General features: G+C 38.7%; 1 protein-coding gene across 2 annotated transcripts; it reads right to left on the bottom strand.

Annotated features, from left to right (window-relative positions):
• Window positions 1–783: 783 nt before the first annotated feature.
• On the bottom strand, window positions 784–8,233 carry LOC109009572 (zinc finger CCCH domain-containing protein 64). 2 transcript variants are annotated; one of them, XM_018990106.2, is made up of 12 exons: window positions 8,117–8,233; window positions 7,741–8,014; window positions 7,044–7,173; window positions 6,799–6,918; window positions 6,454–6,571; window positions 5,476–5,921; window positions 4,610–4,895; window positions 4,294–4,387; window positions 3,666–3,811; window positions 1,647–1,889; window positions 1,484–1,570; window positions 784–1,081 (listed from the first exon to the last, which is right to left on the bottom strand). In XM_018990106.2, the coding sequence occupies exons 1-10, from the start codon at window positions 8,189–8,191 to the stop codon at window positions 1,761–1,763; spliced, it is 1,818 nt and encodes a 605-aa protein (XP_018845651.1). In that variant the 5' UTR covers window positions 8,192–8,233; the 3' UTR covers window positions 784–1,081; window positions 1,484–1,570; window positions 1,647–1,760. The 2 variants fall into 2 exon arrangements, with proteins under 2 accessions (XP_018845651.1, XP_018845642.1); XM_018990097.2 differs by lacking the exon at window positions 784–1,081 and having other exon boundaries at window positions 1,265–1,570.
• Window positions 8,234–18,463: the final 10,230 nt, after the last annotated feature.

An 18,463-nucleotide genomic window follows, 5' to 3' on the forward strand; every position in this document is an offset into this window, starting at 1 on the left:
AAAGATGTTGGATTACAAAGCGAGGCGCACTAGCTAAACCATTCATGCATCTCACTCCTACAATGATTTATCCCTCGGCAAAATCAACTCTTTGGGGGCTCAACACTAAGTAAAGCAAAACTTAGTACAAGTAAAAGTAACACCATGATTTTTTTAAAAGGATATTACAGCAAAGACCATCCGTGAATATGTCTTTTGTCATCTAATCAAATCCGACAATGACGAAACATCACGTGGATATGGACAAACCCAAAAAAAAAAAAAAAAAGACACCTCCTATAGAGATTTTATGGTGTGGACCATTGGATTGAGAGAACCTTATACTTGTCTCACATGGGCTAGCCCCACAAATTGAAAAAAAAAAAAAAAAATTTGGTTATTAGCGAGCACGTGAGATATGAGACAAGAGAGTCCTCTAGAATAGATTGTGATGGATATTTCGTGCAACCCCATTTCTCTCCTTCCAATTTTATCCCGTTGATCATCAGGCAAAAAAATTCAAGTGAGGTATCATTTTGGGTAGTATTCTATCACGTATTATCTTGGTAATTAGCAGATGAAAATATTAAAGCTTTTCACATGTAGCTTTTACTGTAATAGAACCAACAACCGAGGGCAAAGGCCATTGATCTGATCTACCTGCCTGCCTGAGAAAAAGAAAAGAAACCTTAATTAACGAGGCAAGGGACCATCCAAAGAAAGTTTGCAACCCCTTCTGTCAAGCCACGTGCAAATATGCAATTGACACTTCGAATTCCTTTTTTTTTTTTTTTTTTTCTTATCTCTTTATTGCTTTGTTTGCCTTTGTTAAGGCTGAAAAGAGACGTGCTTTGAATGAATCTTCATTGGTTCCTACCGAATCAATTCCTTTTTGTTTTTGTTTCTGTTTTTTTCTAAATCTTGTTTCTTTTGGGTCTGGGCTACCACCAAACCTAACTCTCAAGGAACCTATCAAGAGATAGGTATCATTATGATTCCCATGACCGTGCAGGTTTGAACATTGGGACCTCCTATTTCTGGTGGAGCCCGGCCGGACGAAGCAGAAACGGTGGTGCAATAATTTCGGTCATCTAAGTCAAACCTGGATAATGTCAAAGATTGAAATCATTGCAACAAAGAAAACAGCATCTGATCACAATTTCACTATTTATTAAGAACCAAAAATAATAATATTTTTTGTGAAACTTCTCTACCCCTTATGAAAATTTCGAAGTCAATTTGCCTTCTCTGTAACTAATTTGGAAGGATGAGGTAATAGTTGATAGAGAGGTAAAAACATAGATGCAGAAATAATTGCTATTTCCGAGTTGTAAGTTACAGCAGTTATAGAAGAACATCAGCAGATGGGATAAGACTACATGTGGTATTTGTAAATATGCAGCAGACATCTGAACTCTAAAAGCCGATATAACAACATTCCCCACATTTTATTGACTTCTCTCATCTCCTCTTCAACTTAAAACAAAATCAATGTTGAGGATACCTCTTGACACCACTTGATTGCAAGGTGCAGTGTGCATTTAAGCAGGTGTGTTCTTCCATGTAGGACACCACAAAAATCCCCTTCGCACTGTTCAGATGAGAAATCAATGTTATCTATCGACCTAAGTGCTCTGTTGATGTAAAATAATGAAGTAAACAAGTACCTTTTTAAGGCAGGTAGATAACATCTGCCACAAACTTATAAAGAATCTTAAGAGGTAAATGGCAGTTACAATACAATGGATGCTGTCTCAGTTCTGGCTTCTGTTACTGGGAAATCACTTATTTGGATCAAATTCTTGAAATCCCCTCTTGAAATCTTCTGCCATCTTTGTTTCCTCTTCTTTGGTATGTGCACAATTCCTCCAATCGGCCCTATCTGCCATGTTCAGCAAGCCTGCCAAAACCTGCAACACATCATGCCCATTAACATTTCATGAGGCTTTCCAAGACAGTTCTATCACCTATGAGAATGGATGCATTCGTACATTCCACTCCTATTTGAAAATGATAACCATTGTTTGGCCAATTAGATACATTACTTAGAGGTTGAAATGGGAATGGGGAATGGAAGGGCCTTTTGCACTTAAACCAAAGAAATTCTGATAAAATGTGCGTTATATTGATCTGCATGAGCTCTCCACTATTAACATTTTATAATAAACAGATAAGTTGCAAAGTATTGTACTTCACTATCTTGAATGCAAACAGCATATTACTCATTAAGACCATTCAACCAACACAGGTAAGAAAGTCTCAAATTACTCAAATATTAAAAAATGCGGGGAATAACTCTGCAGCTTGTGAAGAGTAAGGAACCTGACACACAGGCATCCCCATCTGATTACATGATGTTGTCATATATCATTTTATAATTTTTTTTTCATGCATATAAGTAAATTTTAATGAGATGAAAGAGAGCGTCACCCCAGCCCATAGGAAGTATACAAGAGGTCAACCTAACTAACAAAAGGAAAAGTAATAATCTTGAAAAGTAGAAATATATATTTAAAAAGCACCATTTTGGGCCACAATCCAATGAAATAGGGTATCAAGGAAGAAAGACTTGAGCACCAGCATCAATTTCTGGCAATCCTAGAAACTATGGTGATTTCTGAAGATCATAGGTAAAAATATATCACAGGTAGCTGATTTTGTCAAATATCAGACGTAATTAAATATCATATTATAATTCTAACCCCTAGAGGTTGGCTCAAGTGGTAAGAGCTTTGGTCTCAGTGGTATGGTCACTCTAGGTCTAAAGATCGAACCCTTGGGTGTAAACAGTTTCTAGAGGCCATCGGACTAGGGAATTTCCCTTGAATTACTTGAGGTGCACTTGCAGAAAACTCCTAGCTGAGGGCATGTGCACCCCTGAGATTAGTCAAGATTTTGTTTCCGGACACCCAGTGCCAATCAAAAATAAACAATAAAAAACTCTGAAGATCATGTTCCATCTAAGTTTCAAGTAATATTTATGCTAGTAATTACTTCCTGAAAATAAAATCTTGCCAGGACCCACTTCCTTATTTGACCAAAAGAAAAAAGAATTTAAGTAACAGCCACACCACAAAAAAACTTAATGATTACAAGATAAATCAACTATATTCCTCCCCTCCCCCTCTCTCTCCTCCCAATTTTTGTGACCACTAGCAAAGATCAACCACAGCATAAAAAGTGAGATGAATCATTTGATACATATATTATTTCCTCGATGCATCTAGAAATCAAAATAAATCTGACTTGCTTATTAAAAGTTTGTCTTCGGCTGTAGTATCACTAGAGAACGAAGAAAGCAACACAAAACTCGACAGTTGTTCTAGAGAATGAAGAAAGCAACACAAAACTCGACTGTTGTTATAAAAATAGAGACATCTGATTCACCTCTTAGTTACCGTATGTCTCAAGCACCATTATGATGTGCATAGAATATTCACCAAAATTACATAAAATGTAAATAAAGAAATTTATTAGCCAAAATGTCAAACAATGGTGGCTGAAGTTCATCTAGCTTCCCCTGGCTGCTAGCACCACACACATCTAGGTGATATTGCGAACACACTAGGGCATGCCTACTTATTGTACATACCGCATGAGTTCATTAATCCTACATTTTGAGGAATATAGAAGAAAACTTATGTATATTTCAGACCAATAAACAAAACTGATACTAGGTAGCTTACCTCACGTCCAAATTGAGCAGGAAATCTCTCGTTTTCGTCAACCAAATGTGACAATATTTTGCCATCAGGGAGTTCAACATAGAAGAAGCTAAAATCCTTATCAAACTGCGTCCTCAACAATTTTCTTCCACTGGAATCCTCATCCCCTGAATCAAGGGAATAACAGAATTAAGATACAGTGGAAGACAAGAAGTTGATGTGGCTCAAAACTGCATGTACAAGACCCCCCCCTCCGCGACATTAGGGCCAAGGTGCAGTCAACAGAAGTTTTGAGGAAAAAGTAATATACATAGGTACTAGAGGCTGGTGGCACCAGGACAAGAAAGAAATTCAGATTCCTTTTTTTTTTTGTGGGGTGGGGGAGGGAATGAGAACTCAAAATTTGACAGTTGTCATGTATTTTTGTTATATACACACAAAATGTGGGTACATAAACAGCTGCATCATCAGTAAACAATGCATTGGGGCACAGGGATGGCAAACAAGGTTGTGGCAGAAAACTCGGGCATATGGGTGATTTAAATGACCCAGGGCAGTCTACCGATCAAAAAAAAAAATGACCCAGGGCAGTCTTCATAAGCAATTTGATGTAACAAACTTCAACTACACACTTGAATATGAAACTTACTTTTCAAGGCCACAAATTTAAAGCCCAACTTTTCAGCAGCTAAGTTAAATATATCTTGAACAGCAGCCGCCCTGGATGATGGAATAGGGATAGCCTACACAAAGTTTCATATGGAATAAGTAATATTCCCATGATGAGATACGAAGAAAAAAAATACAATACAAAGTTCATATTCTTCAGGCTGAGGAATGGAAAGAACAAGAGCACCTTTTCTTAAATGCAAAAATGGGGGGAATCTGTGGGTGATTGTCAGCAATTCCCAAGTCTTAACACAATATGCATCTAATGAAAAGACTTGTACAAGATATTTCTGTACCTGAAGATTAGCATGAGTACTACGTTTCGAAACCCACTCAAAGAAAACAACTGATTTCCCTCGATGCTTATAATACTTCTTGAGACTATTCTGGAATCTATGAACCTCACTTTCGCATTCTGGGGGTAGCAAAATGGTATTAGGCAAATGCTCGATAGGTATTATTAGAACATGGTCTTGAACAAGTGGACCTTTAGCCAGTGCACAATAGGAATGCTCTCCTATGCTGACGATTAAATGTGACTCTATATTGGGACTTGACAAACAAAACCAGCACTCCTTCGACCTGTAACTCCATTGAAATCAAAGTGAGTATACAAGACTAGATCATGTTATAAGAATGAAATATAAACTAAATATTGGGGGTCATCAAAAGTGCATATGTACATGCATATGACATAATATAAGATTTATCTATCTTAAAAACAAGAAGCCAGTCAGTTTTCACTATGTACAAATAATGATCCAAACATCTTCACAAAACAAAAGACTAAGATAAGTAATTATTATATCAATAGGGAGTTACAGCGTCTTTTTTTGGAAATCAACTACGACGCTAAGGGTGGTAGCTCATCTAGAGGGAAGTCTAAAGGGAGGGCATTGTAAAGACGGGAAAACAAGGGGCTGGGGTGGGGTTTTTGGGTAGAGTTTTAGTTCTACAGAAAGCAAGGGGTTGGGATCGGGCTTGGTGTATTTTGGGTTTTTTTTTTACGGGCTTTTTGGGTTATTACGTTTTTCTATTAGGGGCAAGGTGTTCTCTTGTATACATTCAGTGTACTTGGTTACTCCATTTGATATATATATATATATATATATAATATTTTTACTTATCAGAAAAAAAATTATTACATCAATAAGACACCAACCTATTAGCGCTAGCATTTTCAGATCCTTGTTTCCTATGAGAATCACCTTCATCCTGCAAACTGTGCTTGAAGTTGCAATTTGGACCTCTTTCACATTTCCCTTTGTTAATAAAATCAAAACAAACACCTCTCAGATATTGTTCCCTTGCAGCACTATCATGTTGAAAGTTGCATTTTTCCCCTCGTGGACAAGACCCAGAAGATACATATTTAAAACATAGCTTCTCGCTGTCTCCAGCTCCAGATTTCTGCCGTTTTTGAGAGACATCATATCTCCAGTATTGCGAGTCATAAACACTATCACTTGGCCTTTTTGTGGCTTCGTTGGCTTGAATTGAATGCTCTGAATATGCATATGGACACAACGTAGTGTTTGAGGACTTCATGCTAAGCTCAACGGCTGACATGGTAGAGGCTGGAGTAGGAGAAATCGCATGAATAAATTTCTGTGGAGAAAGTTCCAGACAAATAGTTATGCAATGCCTAAAACCTATATCTTTTTTTTTTTTTGATAAGCCAAAAAACCTATATCTAAATGCAGAAAGTCAGGAAAAGGCCAATAAAGGATATTTCTTGCAAGAGAGAACATCACATGCATAAAACAGTCCCAAGATATTATGAGTTGAAGCAATTTTTAAGGTGCAGTAAGTATAACTCAAAAATTAGGTATAAATGCAAGTGATCTTAAAAATTAGCTTATGCAGTAGTCAAGTGGTTAGCTGCATCTGAGCCATCACTGAAGCAAATCGTGCTTCCTGTGATATCATAGACAATCCAATAGCAATCTCTTATAACAAAAAGAAAAGAAAAGAAAAAACCTTACCTGAAATTTCCAGCATTAATAAAACAGTAACTAGTATTTAATTAAGTTTTAAGGTTGAAAAGGGTCAAATTAACAACTCGGAACATTTTAAAACCATTAAATTACAGCAAAAAAGTTAATGAATGCTTCCAAAAATTACAATGAGAAAAACAGACCTGTTTATCTTTATTCCCAACAGAAGCAAGACCCAAGAAGCGGGTCACATGCACAGCATCCACATTAGAGTAAGGTTCACGAGCATAGAATATGCCTTTAGTACCAGCAATGTGATAGCTATCACAGAAGAGAGACTTCAATTGTAAAACCAACATTTAAACTTTCTTCAATACAAAGTAAAAGGTTATCATATGTTCTATAAGGGTCAGAAAACTGTTGAGGGAACATACAACATGCTAGGATATACATTCCAAAGAGATTTTTTCAATACAATTGGGAACAACCAAGTTTTGTTCTACATTTATGGAAAATGATCCATGCAGGAATCCCCAAGTATTGCATACCGTGGTTTTATCTCTGCTACTAGTTCTGCGACGATTGACTCACCACCAAATGAATCTGAGAATCCATGGGGAAGATCAGATGTGGCTGCTCTATTTGTAACTCCGCTTGGCCATTCATTAGTGGTAACTAATTAAAGAAGTCAACCAAACAGACCACACAGTAGAAACCCAGCAAGTAGCATTCAGCATTACATATAAAACAATGAACTACAGAAAAGTTCTCATTCGTAGCAGACCAAGGATATGTTAGGAACAAGTCAACTATTCCAGGTTCCTCAGCTATAGCTCGCAACACGTCCACATCATCCTGAGTAAACGTTCCAAACTGTTGACCATCTGACAAACGCTTACCAGATAAATATGCCACAGATAAACCTAAAAATGAGCCATGGAAATCAGCTGACTATAGTGATTAAATTCATAAATAATTAAAAAAAAAAACCGCATCAACATTTGTCCTCGAAAAGGACCATGTGATTTGGAAGTCAGCCAGATGTTCAAATGAGAATCTCAACATGATGAGATTGTAAAAAATAAACAGGTTATTAGCTTTTCATTCCTATCCTCACTGGCGAAATGTAGCACGTTATCAACGGAACTAGTTCAACTGACCAAAGCAGGACCAACTCATTTCCAACGGGACCGAATTAGTTTTTTATATCATAACGTTTTTCCATCGAACTTAAGTCGATCTAATATTCTTTTGGCCCCTAACAATACTAAAAAAAAAAAACTCAAGAAAAAAAAACACTTTTTGGTTGCTAAATGAGCAAGCAGTATAAAATTGAATTTGTGACCTCAATAAAGCTAAAATATGGATTAGTTCACAATTAGAGTACAACTACAACTACGTAGCTTAATGAAATTAGCAACAAAATTCTTCAAATAAAAAAAAAAAAAGAAAAAAAAAACAATCATACAATAGCAAAAGAGGAAGCATACCATGGAGAGTGAACTTGCCACTGCCTTTCAACCAGAACAGATTCTCGCAAAGCTTAAGGCCGTCCATCTTGAACCCTCGGTTAGCCAAGTCCTTGGAAGCCGCTAATAGGGGCTTAGCCGCGCCGACACCGAAGTCACCGATGAAGTAGGTGGGGAGAGGGACTTGGGACCGGCCTTCGATGTAGTCCATGAGCTCGTCCAGCCGGTCCGGCGAGTCTGGAAAGAACTGTCCCACGCAAAGCAGCGCATCGAAAGGGCCCGCCGATTTGTTGACCTAAGATGAGTGAACTCAGTGCAATGAATCAAAATAAAAAGAAAAAGAAAAAATCTAGGAATACACATGCATTCCTATATGCCCAGTGAGCTAGAAAGAAACCGATGAGACGCGCTTGAAGAGCTGGTCGAGGCGGCCAAGAACGTCGCCACAGAGCAGAATTCTTGGAGGAGACATGCGTGTATCTTGTCAAGTGTGCGGTGTGCCTTTTTTTTTTTTCCGTCCAGAGGCGTTTACGACTTTACGCCCGAAGATGAATGAGAATCTGTGGGCTGAATATCAGATCATGGGCCGGGTCATCAGCCCACCATCACTCCTGACTAATTCAAACAATAATATTATATACAAATCTTAAATATATAAATTTTGTACAAATCTTTTATAAAAACGTGAGTCTCACATTTAAAATTTGTATATATAATTTCTTTTATCCAAAAGTATCCAACTTACTTCCAATTAAATCATTTATCCAGACAACTTGGGACATATTTCATGAATCTTTTCCAACATTTTGTTAATATATTTCTTCTTGATTCTCTAGAAAGAGTTTAGCAAAACAGACGGGGGAATGGGTTTTAGAAATCTGGTTAGTTTCAACTTAGCTCTTTTAGTAAAACAAGTTTGGAGAATTCTTAAGTCTCCATCATCTCTGGCAACTACGATTTTGAAAGTAACTTATTTCTCCGACTCCTTTATTTTATAGGCCAAGATAGGTTCAAGACCCTCTTTTGCTTAGAGGAGCATACATTCAGCTATTGAGCTAGTAAATGAAGGAAGTATGTGGAGAGTGTGAAATGGGAAAAATATTAGTGTGTGGAAAGACAAGTGGATCCCAAGATCTAGACTGAGCAACATTCAATCATCAATACAAGCTTTACCAGAAAATGCAAAAGTGGCAGTTTTGATTGATCAGTCCAATGGATGGTGGAACACACAATTGGTTAGAAATACTTTTTGTCAGGAAGAGGTTAAAGAAATATTGAATATACCTGTCTCACAGTGTTCTACTGAGGATAAGATAGTGTGAAAAGGTACATCAAATGGGAACTTTTTCAATCAGAAGTGCATACCACCTGCATAATCAACAACAAAGATGTAGTATGGGGGAGTGCTCATCAATAGAGGATCAAAGCAAAATTTGGAAATTGGTATGGAATTTGCAAACAAAAAATTATGTTGAAGTGTTTATTTGGAGAACATGTAAAGATGCATTACCTATAAAGCAGAACCTGTTCAAGAGGAAGGTCACTGCAGATCCACTTTGTCCCATTTGTCAAAGATCGAGTGAAACCCCAACTCATATTCTATGGTCTCGTCCATCTGCACAGGATGTATGGAATTTTGAAAATAGAAAAATTCAAAAAGCAGCAATAACTAAGGAAGATTTTGGCTCTATGTTTCTCTCTATGTATAACAGAATTGGCAAGGAGAAAATATGTTTTTTTGCATAAACAACAAGGGCATTGTGGTTTAGGAGAAATCATTGGATTTTTTTAAAGGGGTTTTTTATCACCAGAATGTGTATTCACCAGATCCCAACAGACACAACAAGAGTTCAAACAAAAACAACAGTTGGATCGAGTCCCACAAAGAGCACAACAACAGGTTAGAATATCATGGGAAGCTCCTCCTTCAAATTGGTTAAAAATAAACTGGGATGTAGCAGTCAGAGAAGCTGATCATAGAATTGGTATTGGAGTGGTGATCCGAGATAATGAAGGGGATGTTCTATTCACTCTAAGGCAACCACTTTATTTTTGTTCTCAACCATCTACTGCAGAAGCAAGAGGTTTAGTAACTGCTGCATTGCTGTGTATGGAGCTGGAGCTTAAACAAGTCATATTTGAGGGGGACTCAAGTCAGGTTGTTAATGTTATGAGACAATATAAGGTACACAATGGGATGCTGAGTTGCTTAGTGGAGGATGCTAAGGCTGCCTTGAAGGAAACAAAATAGGAAATTCAACATGTCAAAAGAAAAGCAAATAAGGTGGCACATTACTTGGCTCAAGAAGCAGTCTCATTGGATTGGGAAATGCTTGATATTGATTATGTAATTCCAAACATTTTGTCTCTTGTAATGGCTTATGGCCAACATACAGTTTGATGAAATGGAAATCAAAAGTTGAGTTAAAAAAAAAAAAAAAACTTAAGTTGTTTTAATCCTTTGGTCACATATCCATCAATCCCACCAACAGAACTTTTGAGAAATGTTATACACCACATTTTCATCCTACTTTCATTCTACTATGTAAGATGTGACATATTTATCACCACTAGATGATAAAAAATCATTTAATAAATGATCATCTAATAGTGATAAATGTGACACAAATTACATAATGTGATGAAAGTGAGATGGTATGGTAGTGTGTTTTATAGAATTTTCCTAAAAGATATATGTGCAAATGCTTTGTAAACCAGAGAATAAAAAAAATGACAAGAAGAAATTAGAAAGAGAGAACCATGGTGTTAAGGCATGTTGTGATGAACAATTTCCTTGGAGTAGATTATGTCGCCTTCAAATCTTAACATGCAATAAAATTCTTAACAGTCTACTCTCAAGATATAATAATGTTAGTTTTCGTTAACCTCATTTTCTGTCAAGGTCTTTTGGACCAGATGGCACAAGACTTAGGGCAGGTTTGGGGGGTGAGATGAGAATTTTGTATTTTGTTTTGAAGTTTAAAATATTATGTTTTAATATTATTATTATTTTAGAATTTGAAAAATGTGTATTGGGATTTGAAAAAGTTAAATTGTTTATTATATTTTGTATGAAGATTTAAAAAATGTGTGATGATGAGATGAAATGAGATAAGAATTTTGTGTTTTGTTTTGGTTACCAAACCTACCCGTAGTCTCCAAATGCGAGAACCATGTTCAAACCCCCAACCCCTGTGTGTGTGTGTGTGTGTGTGTGTGTGTGTGTGTGTGTGTGTGTGTATAAACCAACGATCCCCCACATAATATGAACGTTTACATAGTGTTAGCGTGTTTCCATCTAAAAGATCCATGATAAACCAAATCTTGAACCCGAATCTTTTAACTTAGGCTTCTATACACCATACACATAGTATGACATATATCAGGTTCCTATCAAGGTGGTGCATAAAGGTCGTATACCATATCTTGGATTTATGAGCGCTCTAGGGAATAACCCAATTATCATAAACCACGGCCCCACAACCACACTCACATAGGTGAGTCCTCTGAGGGTACATGCAATTCAATACCTCGCCTTAGTTTTGGACTCATTCAAAACATTTCGTTTTTCCTTTGGCATTGCATTTGTAGTATTCACACCCTAGGGACGAACCAATAGTAATATTTTAATAGTATTCTCTAGTCACTTAGGTAGCTTATTCTTTCCATTGAATTTTCTTCTTGGGATTTCCAATTATGAAGATTGGGTTGCCACTACCAGTGACCTAATTAATGGGTTTAGTCCCATCTCCATTGATGTATGTATAACCTTAGACTTTGACATTCATTTTGTCAAAAGATATGTAAGATTATCTTATGACTTTATATATTCCAAAATCAGATATCCATTATTTATCAGGAACCTTATAGTAGAATGTATGATACTCAAATGTCTCATTTTATGATTAAAGTGTTTATTATTACAAATATTTATTATAGCCTGATTGTCACCAAGAATATAAATAGTTTGCATTGGGTTTTAACTAATGAAATTTCTAATAAGTTCTTAAGCCACTATATCTCATGTCCGGTAGTATCTAAGACTATTATTTTTAAATTCAATATCTATAGTAGATCATGAAATCACAGTTTGCTTGAAGATCTCCAAGCCATAGTTGCTATACCAAGAGTGAAAATATATCCACTCATTTCCTGACGATCTACTATGTAAGTTATTCAACTAGCATAATTGTATGATTCTAATATAGTAGGATACTCAGAATAATGGATACCATATATCCTGGTTCCTTTCAAATATCTAAGAATGATATCCAATGTCTTCTAATGAGAATCATTAGGCCTGCTAGTGAATCTATTAAGTCTAATCACAATATATGAAATACCAGGTCTAGTAAAGTTAGAAATGTACAACAACATACTAATAATGTGAGAATATCTCAGTTGTGACACAGGATTTTCAAGATTCTTACTTAAATGCAAACGAGGAACAAGAGAAGTATTAACAGATTTGCATTTGAATATGTCAAACTTCTTAAGAATCTTTTCAATATAATAAGATTGATTTATGTTAATACCATTATGAGATCTCATTAATTTAATACCACGAATTACTTGTGCCTCTTCCATATCTTTCATGTCAAATTTCTTAGATATAATTTTTTTAACATCAAGAACAATATCTATATGGGTACGAAAGACAAGAATGTCATCAACATAAAGACATAGCATTACACATGCACCATGAACTATTTTAATGTATAAACACTTATCACATTCATTTATCTTATAATCATAAGATAAAATTATTTTATCAAACTTTTGGTGCCATTGTTTAGGGGCTTACTTTAAACCATAGAGAGATTTAAGAAGTCTACTAACTTTTCTTTATTGTCCTGGAATCACAAAACCCACTGGCTGATCTATCTTTTATTCTAGATCGCCATTAAGAAAGACGGTCTTTACGCCTTTACATCTATTTGGTGAATATGAATTGTGATTATTCTATTAAGCGGAGAATTACATATCAAAATAATCGATACACCCTCTTTGTGTAAAGCCTTTACAACCAGCTGAGTTTTAAATTTATCAGCAATATCATCAGGTCTCAATTTTTATTTAAAGATCTATTTACATCCAAGAGAAAGATCACATAAGTACCATGTGCCATTAGTCTTAAGATATTCTATCTCATTATTTACCTCTTCTTTCCAAAATGCTGAATTAATGGAAAGCATGACATTCTTGAAAGTCAAAAGTTATTCCTCCACAAAATAAGTATAAACATCATGTCCAAAGTCTTTTTCCTTTCTCACTCGTTTATCTCTTCCAAGTTCATTTTCTAATCCAGATAAATTCTTAGGATTAGATAAAATGATAGATTGATTACTGGGGTAAGGAAAACTTAATGTAGGCAAAGATATTTCTACTTTGGTTTTGAAAGGAAATATATCTTCAAAGAGTGTTGCATCCCTAGACTCCATAATGGTGTTGGGATCAATATCTTGGACTTTTGATTTGATAATTAAAAACTTAAATGTAGAATTATGTCTAGCATAGGGGCATACCCAATGAATAATATATTGCATCTATTGTGTTGGGATCTAGTTTCTTTTTCTTGACTTTTGGAACATTAACCTTCGCAAGGCAATCCAAAATACTAAAGAAATTCATGTCGAGCATTATACCCTTCCAGAGTTCATATGGTGTCTTATTAGATCCCTTAAATAGTACTCTATCCAAAATAAAACAAGATTATTGCTTCCCCTACTATTGCTCGGATGGGCCAAAACTAGAGAGCATGCATTTTACCATATCTACCAATGTTTTATTTTTCTTTTCAGCAACACTATTGGAATGAAGAGAACATCGAGGAGTTTTCTTATATATAATATTATTTTCCTCACAATATTAAAGTAATTGATTGGAAGAGTATTCACCTCCTCTATTAGGCCTAATAATCTTAATATTTATCTTTGTGAGGACCGCGTCAGCAAAAGAGGGTAGACCATCATGTAGGAGCAGAAAGTAAGGTGAAAAAGAAAGTTTTTCCTTGTCGAGTGGAAGGTAAAAATAATCATTCCTCGATTTAGGTGGAAAACAAGGTAGCAGTGGTTTGTAGAAACTGTAGCTAGTCCAACAGAAAGGCAAGCAAACAAGCACCTAGGCGAGAACGAGAAGTTGAAGAGACTCCTAGTTCTAAAAAGCCGCCTAGAGTACAAAGGCGAAGAACGGACTGAAGGCAAGAAATGATCAAGGACAAGACCATTGTTGACATATACGAGCTTTCCAGGACTTACACGGAAACGCTCAGAAGGTGCCAATGTTGTATGCAGAAGCTCACACTAAATCTGAAAAGTCATATTCGGAGTGGGTTTACTGAAGGATTGTGACCTGACAGATCATATTGTCTAAACTTAGAGTTATGGTCTAATACTACTTGGGAGACCCTATGTTGGAAAGAGACTGAGGATTGGACATAAGGCAGGCTGTTAGGACGTGTGGACCATGCCCTGCCAATCTGTCTTTGTCATCTTATAGTGGGACAATCGAGACTAAAAGACTCATATTCAATCACATCTGGAGTCAGAATGACGTCAGGACATATTGATGCACTCGTGCTGTAAAAAGGTCTAAGGTAAAAGCCAAAATCTTACTTTTGAGATCATAAATACCTAAGAGCCATTGGACTCAGATTCTTTGAAGAAAGTTAGTGACTTCAAAGGAGATAAAGAAAGGAGTAGCGCAACGCCGCTACTCCTTTCTAAGGCAGTGCCGAGTAATGAGGGTAAATGTTGTGTGAGGATGTTATGGAATTTAGGCATATGCATACTTTGTGATCTCTCCATTTCTGATCATGAAATAATAAATGTTTCTCCCATTATGTTAATGAAAATTTTACTTAGTGTTTTCTAATATTTAAATGCATTTGTTTCGGTGCTATCTCTATGTGAGTATCTATATCTCTGTGTGAGTAACCCTATCATGTGTTGATCATCATGGCACAGGACCATTCCTATGAGATGTCGCCATGAGCTTCATGTGGATAGAGAGAGTCCCCGTGAATGATTGGGGTTGGGCAGTATCGCTTTGGCCTCACCTAATAGACAGAATGAAGAATCCCTTGGGCGTATCACGTGTTGGTGTTTTTAAGTTGGTTGGTCATGTAGACGTTCCTCAATGCAACGTGTATATCTCTGTGTGAGAGTCAACCTGTGTTGGGGACAGGTGAGTTGACTTGCACCATGTTATTGGGTGGGAGAGATTTTTCGATTTCAAATGGTGGAACAGCTCACACCATGTTAGCTCATCAGCCAACGAATGCCTGTGTGATGATTGTGAACTGCTATGTGATTGGTGTTACGAGTCTTAAGTGCTAGAGAAGAGGGTGATTGATCGCCTCGGCAACATGTACAACTATATATATGTAATGAGTTTTGCACATATAGTGATTCCTCGCCATGTTTAACACAAAGGGTGATTCCTCAACATGTTTATGAATACATGTGTTTTTGCTTGAAAGAGTGATTCCTCGCCATGCACTAATTGTATACATGAAACTGCTCATTACATATTCACAAGCATTGTTTCTCATTAGCAGTCTTGTCATAATTGCTTAATGCAATGGTTTCGGTATCGAAACCATAGATTTTGATTCAGAAATAAACCGAGGAGTGATACCCAAGGGCCAACCTTGCCCTAACATTAAGCAAGTAGCTCTATTTTCTATTGTAGGATCTGTTTGTTTATGGAAGTTGTACTTGTGAATAGTAGTCAGGCGACCAAATGTGTTCGATTGATCTTATTTGGGGTGTGCTGGGCCTCTTGTGGCGAGATGTACCTTAGGAACGGTTAGGAGAAACCCTTTTTGTACATAATTCCTCATAGCAGCATGAACCACGCAGCTCCGTTCCTGACCTTCTGTGCCTCCTCCTGTTCGTTTGGAACCTTGCCTTTATCAAGGAACTTCATGATGTCTGTGGCCCAATCTGGTGGCGCTGATGAGAGGACTGAAACCACCATCCCGATGGCTGGGATCGTGACTATCTGGTTCACTATATGCTCAGGAAAAGGGAGCCCTTTATGTCTCGAGGTGGTCCTTGCTAGCAGGTCGGCATTCTGGTTTTCTCCCCTCAGGATTTGCTGGATGTGGAAGTAGCGAAAGAGGTCGCACTCCTCATGCACCTGTTGGAGGTATTTCTTCAACTTTTTGCCTTTTGTGGCAAATTCTCCCAACACCTAGTTGACAACTACTTGGGAATCGACCCTTACTTCAATTTCGGTGGCTCCCAGCAGCCTCTGTACGTCGTGAAGGTTGTGCAGGGGTGGGGCATTCTTACTATTCCCTCAACCTTTTCCAGGCTGACCTCGATTCCTCGCTCGGAGACTGTGAAGCCTAAAAACTTTCCCGACTCCACCCCAAAGACGCACTTCACCGGGATGAGTTTCATTTGATAGCGTCGTAGTATCGCAAAAGCTTCTTGGAGATCGGATAAATGTTGCTCAGGTTTCTTGCTCTTGACCAACAGGTCATTTATGTACACCTCCATATTCCGGCCAATCCTTTTTTTGAACATTCGTTTGACTAGTCGCTGATACGTTATGCCCGCATTTCTTAAATTGAACGACATGACCTTATAGCAATAAAGTTCCTATTTGGTGATGAAAGTCGTATTCTCATCATCATCAGGGCTCATCCGGATCTGGTTGTATTCCGAGTACGCATCCATGAGCCGTTGGTGGCCTGCCATTGAATCAACTATTAAGTCGATGGGGGGTAAAGGGAAGTTTTCCTTTGGGCAGGCCTTGTTCAAGTCGGTGAAGTCGACTCACAACCTCCACTTCCCGCTCGCCTTCTTGACCAGCACCACATTGGACAGTCATTCGGGGTAATGGACCTCCCTGATGAAATTGGCCTCAAGGAGGTGATCTACTTCTTTGGCTATGGTTGCGTACTTCTCCACGCTGAAGCTCCGACATTTCTGCTTGACCTTCCTTACCATGGGGTCCACACTAAGGTGATGCTCGATGATCGAGTTATCGACCCCGGGCATTTCCTCGTGACCCCAAGCAAAGATAGCTTGGTGCTCGATGAGGAGTCGCTTCATGGCTTGTCTCAACTCAGAAGCCATTTTGGTTCCCACATGTACGGAGTGCTCTGGCCTTTACCAATCGACAAAGACCAGCTCTAGGGGCTCACTTGGCTTCACCTATTGCAGCGCTTGTCTCGGATCTCGTTGTCCCATTCTGCCAAGGCGGGCGGTGTGGGCGATCTAGTAGTTTCATGTGCTTCTTCGAGAGTTCTAACCTCCCTTACCCTCATGCCTCAGCTCCAGCACGTAACATTCCCAGGCCAACACTTGTTCACCTCGGATATCCCCCACCACCACGTTGGTAGGGAACATCATCTTAGGGTGGTATGTGGACGTTATTGCCTTCAAACTATTCAAGGTCAGGCGGCCCTGTATTGCGTTGTATAAGAATGAAGCCTTTACCACTAGAAAATTGGCTATCGTGACTGACGTTCTGGGGGCCTTCCTGGCTAGGATGGATAGGGTTATGGCTCCCATTGGCTGGACGATATCTCCCATAAAACCCTTGAGCGGCATCAAGGCCAGGCGCAATCGATCTAGATTGATCCGCATTCTGACAAAAGCCTCCCTTAATAGGATGTCTTTCGAGTTGCATTGTCAACTAAGACCCTCCGTGTCGTGAAGTTGACGACTTGTATGGTGACTACCAGGGCATTGTCATGGGGGTGGAGGATGCCTTCTTCATTCGTCTCTTGATGCCGACAGCGACCTTTCCCGTCGTGAATACCTCCTTATAATGGGCCCTGCGGGCGTGGCCCCGTCATGTCGATGAGGTGGGCCCACCTTTAGCATACCCCTTGGCAATTGTAAGCATCTCTCCTATCAAGGTAATAGCCCTTATTGGGCTTCGCATCGCGGACTCCTTTGGTCCCCTCCTCCTAGCCCTCTGTCTTCTCAGGCTTTCGCTCTTCCTTAGACTCTGGCGGTTATTTGCTCGCTACCTTGGTGTACCATCATCTTGAAGCCGCTATTCCAACATGTTCCCTAATTCCTCCATTCTTTGTTTCAGGGTATAGCAGTCCTCGGTCCGGTGCCAGTCCGACTGGTGGTAGGTGTAGTACTTGCTGCTCCCCTGACTCCGTTAAGACCCCTCTCGCGAGTACAGAGTGTGTTTGCCCTCTACGGCCATACTTGCATGCACGCGTGGTCCGCCACGTGTCCGGGCAGGTGCCTCATTCCTTTGTTTGACCTCCTATGCTACTTTCTTGTTTCCTTCACGATTTGTTCTACTTTCTTGCCCCCGAGGATTACTTGTCTGCCTGTTCTAGCTCGATTCTTCGGGGAGCTGTCAATGCCCAGAGGGTATCTTCGACGTTGATAAAGCCGTCAGCTCGGTCCATGAACTCTCTCAGAGTTGCGGGAGTCTTTCATGTGATCTTTGTCATGAACAAGTTCTGTGGCCAAATCCCCCCTAGCAGGGCTGCTAGGGTGGTCTTCTCATCTTGATCATCCATGTTCATACCCTCTCGATTGAATCGGAAGAGATACGACTTTAGTTTCTTGTAGTCACGCTGCTTTACAGTCAGGAGATAGGTGGCCGGGTGTCTCTTCTTCTGGTTGGCCATAAACTATGTTAGAAAAAGGTGGGCCAACTCATCGAAGCTGCTGTCAATAGACCCCGATGGTAGGGATCTGAACCAAGTTCTCGCTGCCCCTCGTAGCGTCGATGGGAAGGCACAGTAGGTGACCTCTCC

Source organism: Juglans regia, chromosome 1, assembly GCF_001411555.2.
Source record: "Juglans regia cultivar Chandler chromosome 1, Walnut 2.0, whole genome shotgun sequence".
Lineage (NCBI taxonomy): Eukaryota > Viridiplantae > Streptophyta > Magnoliopsida > Fagales > Juglandaceae > Juglans > Juglans regia.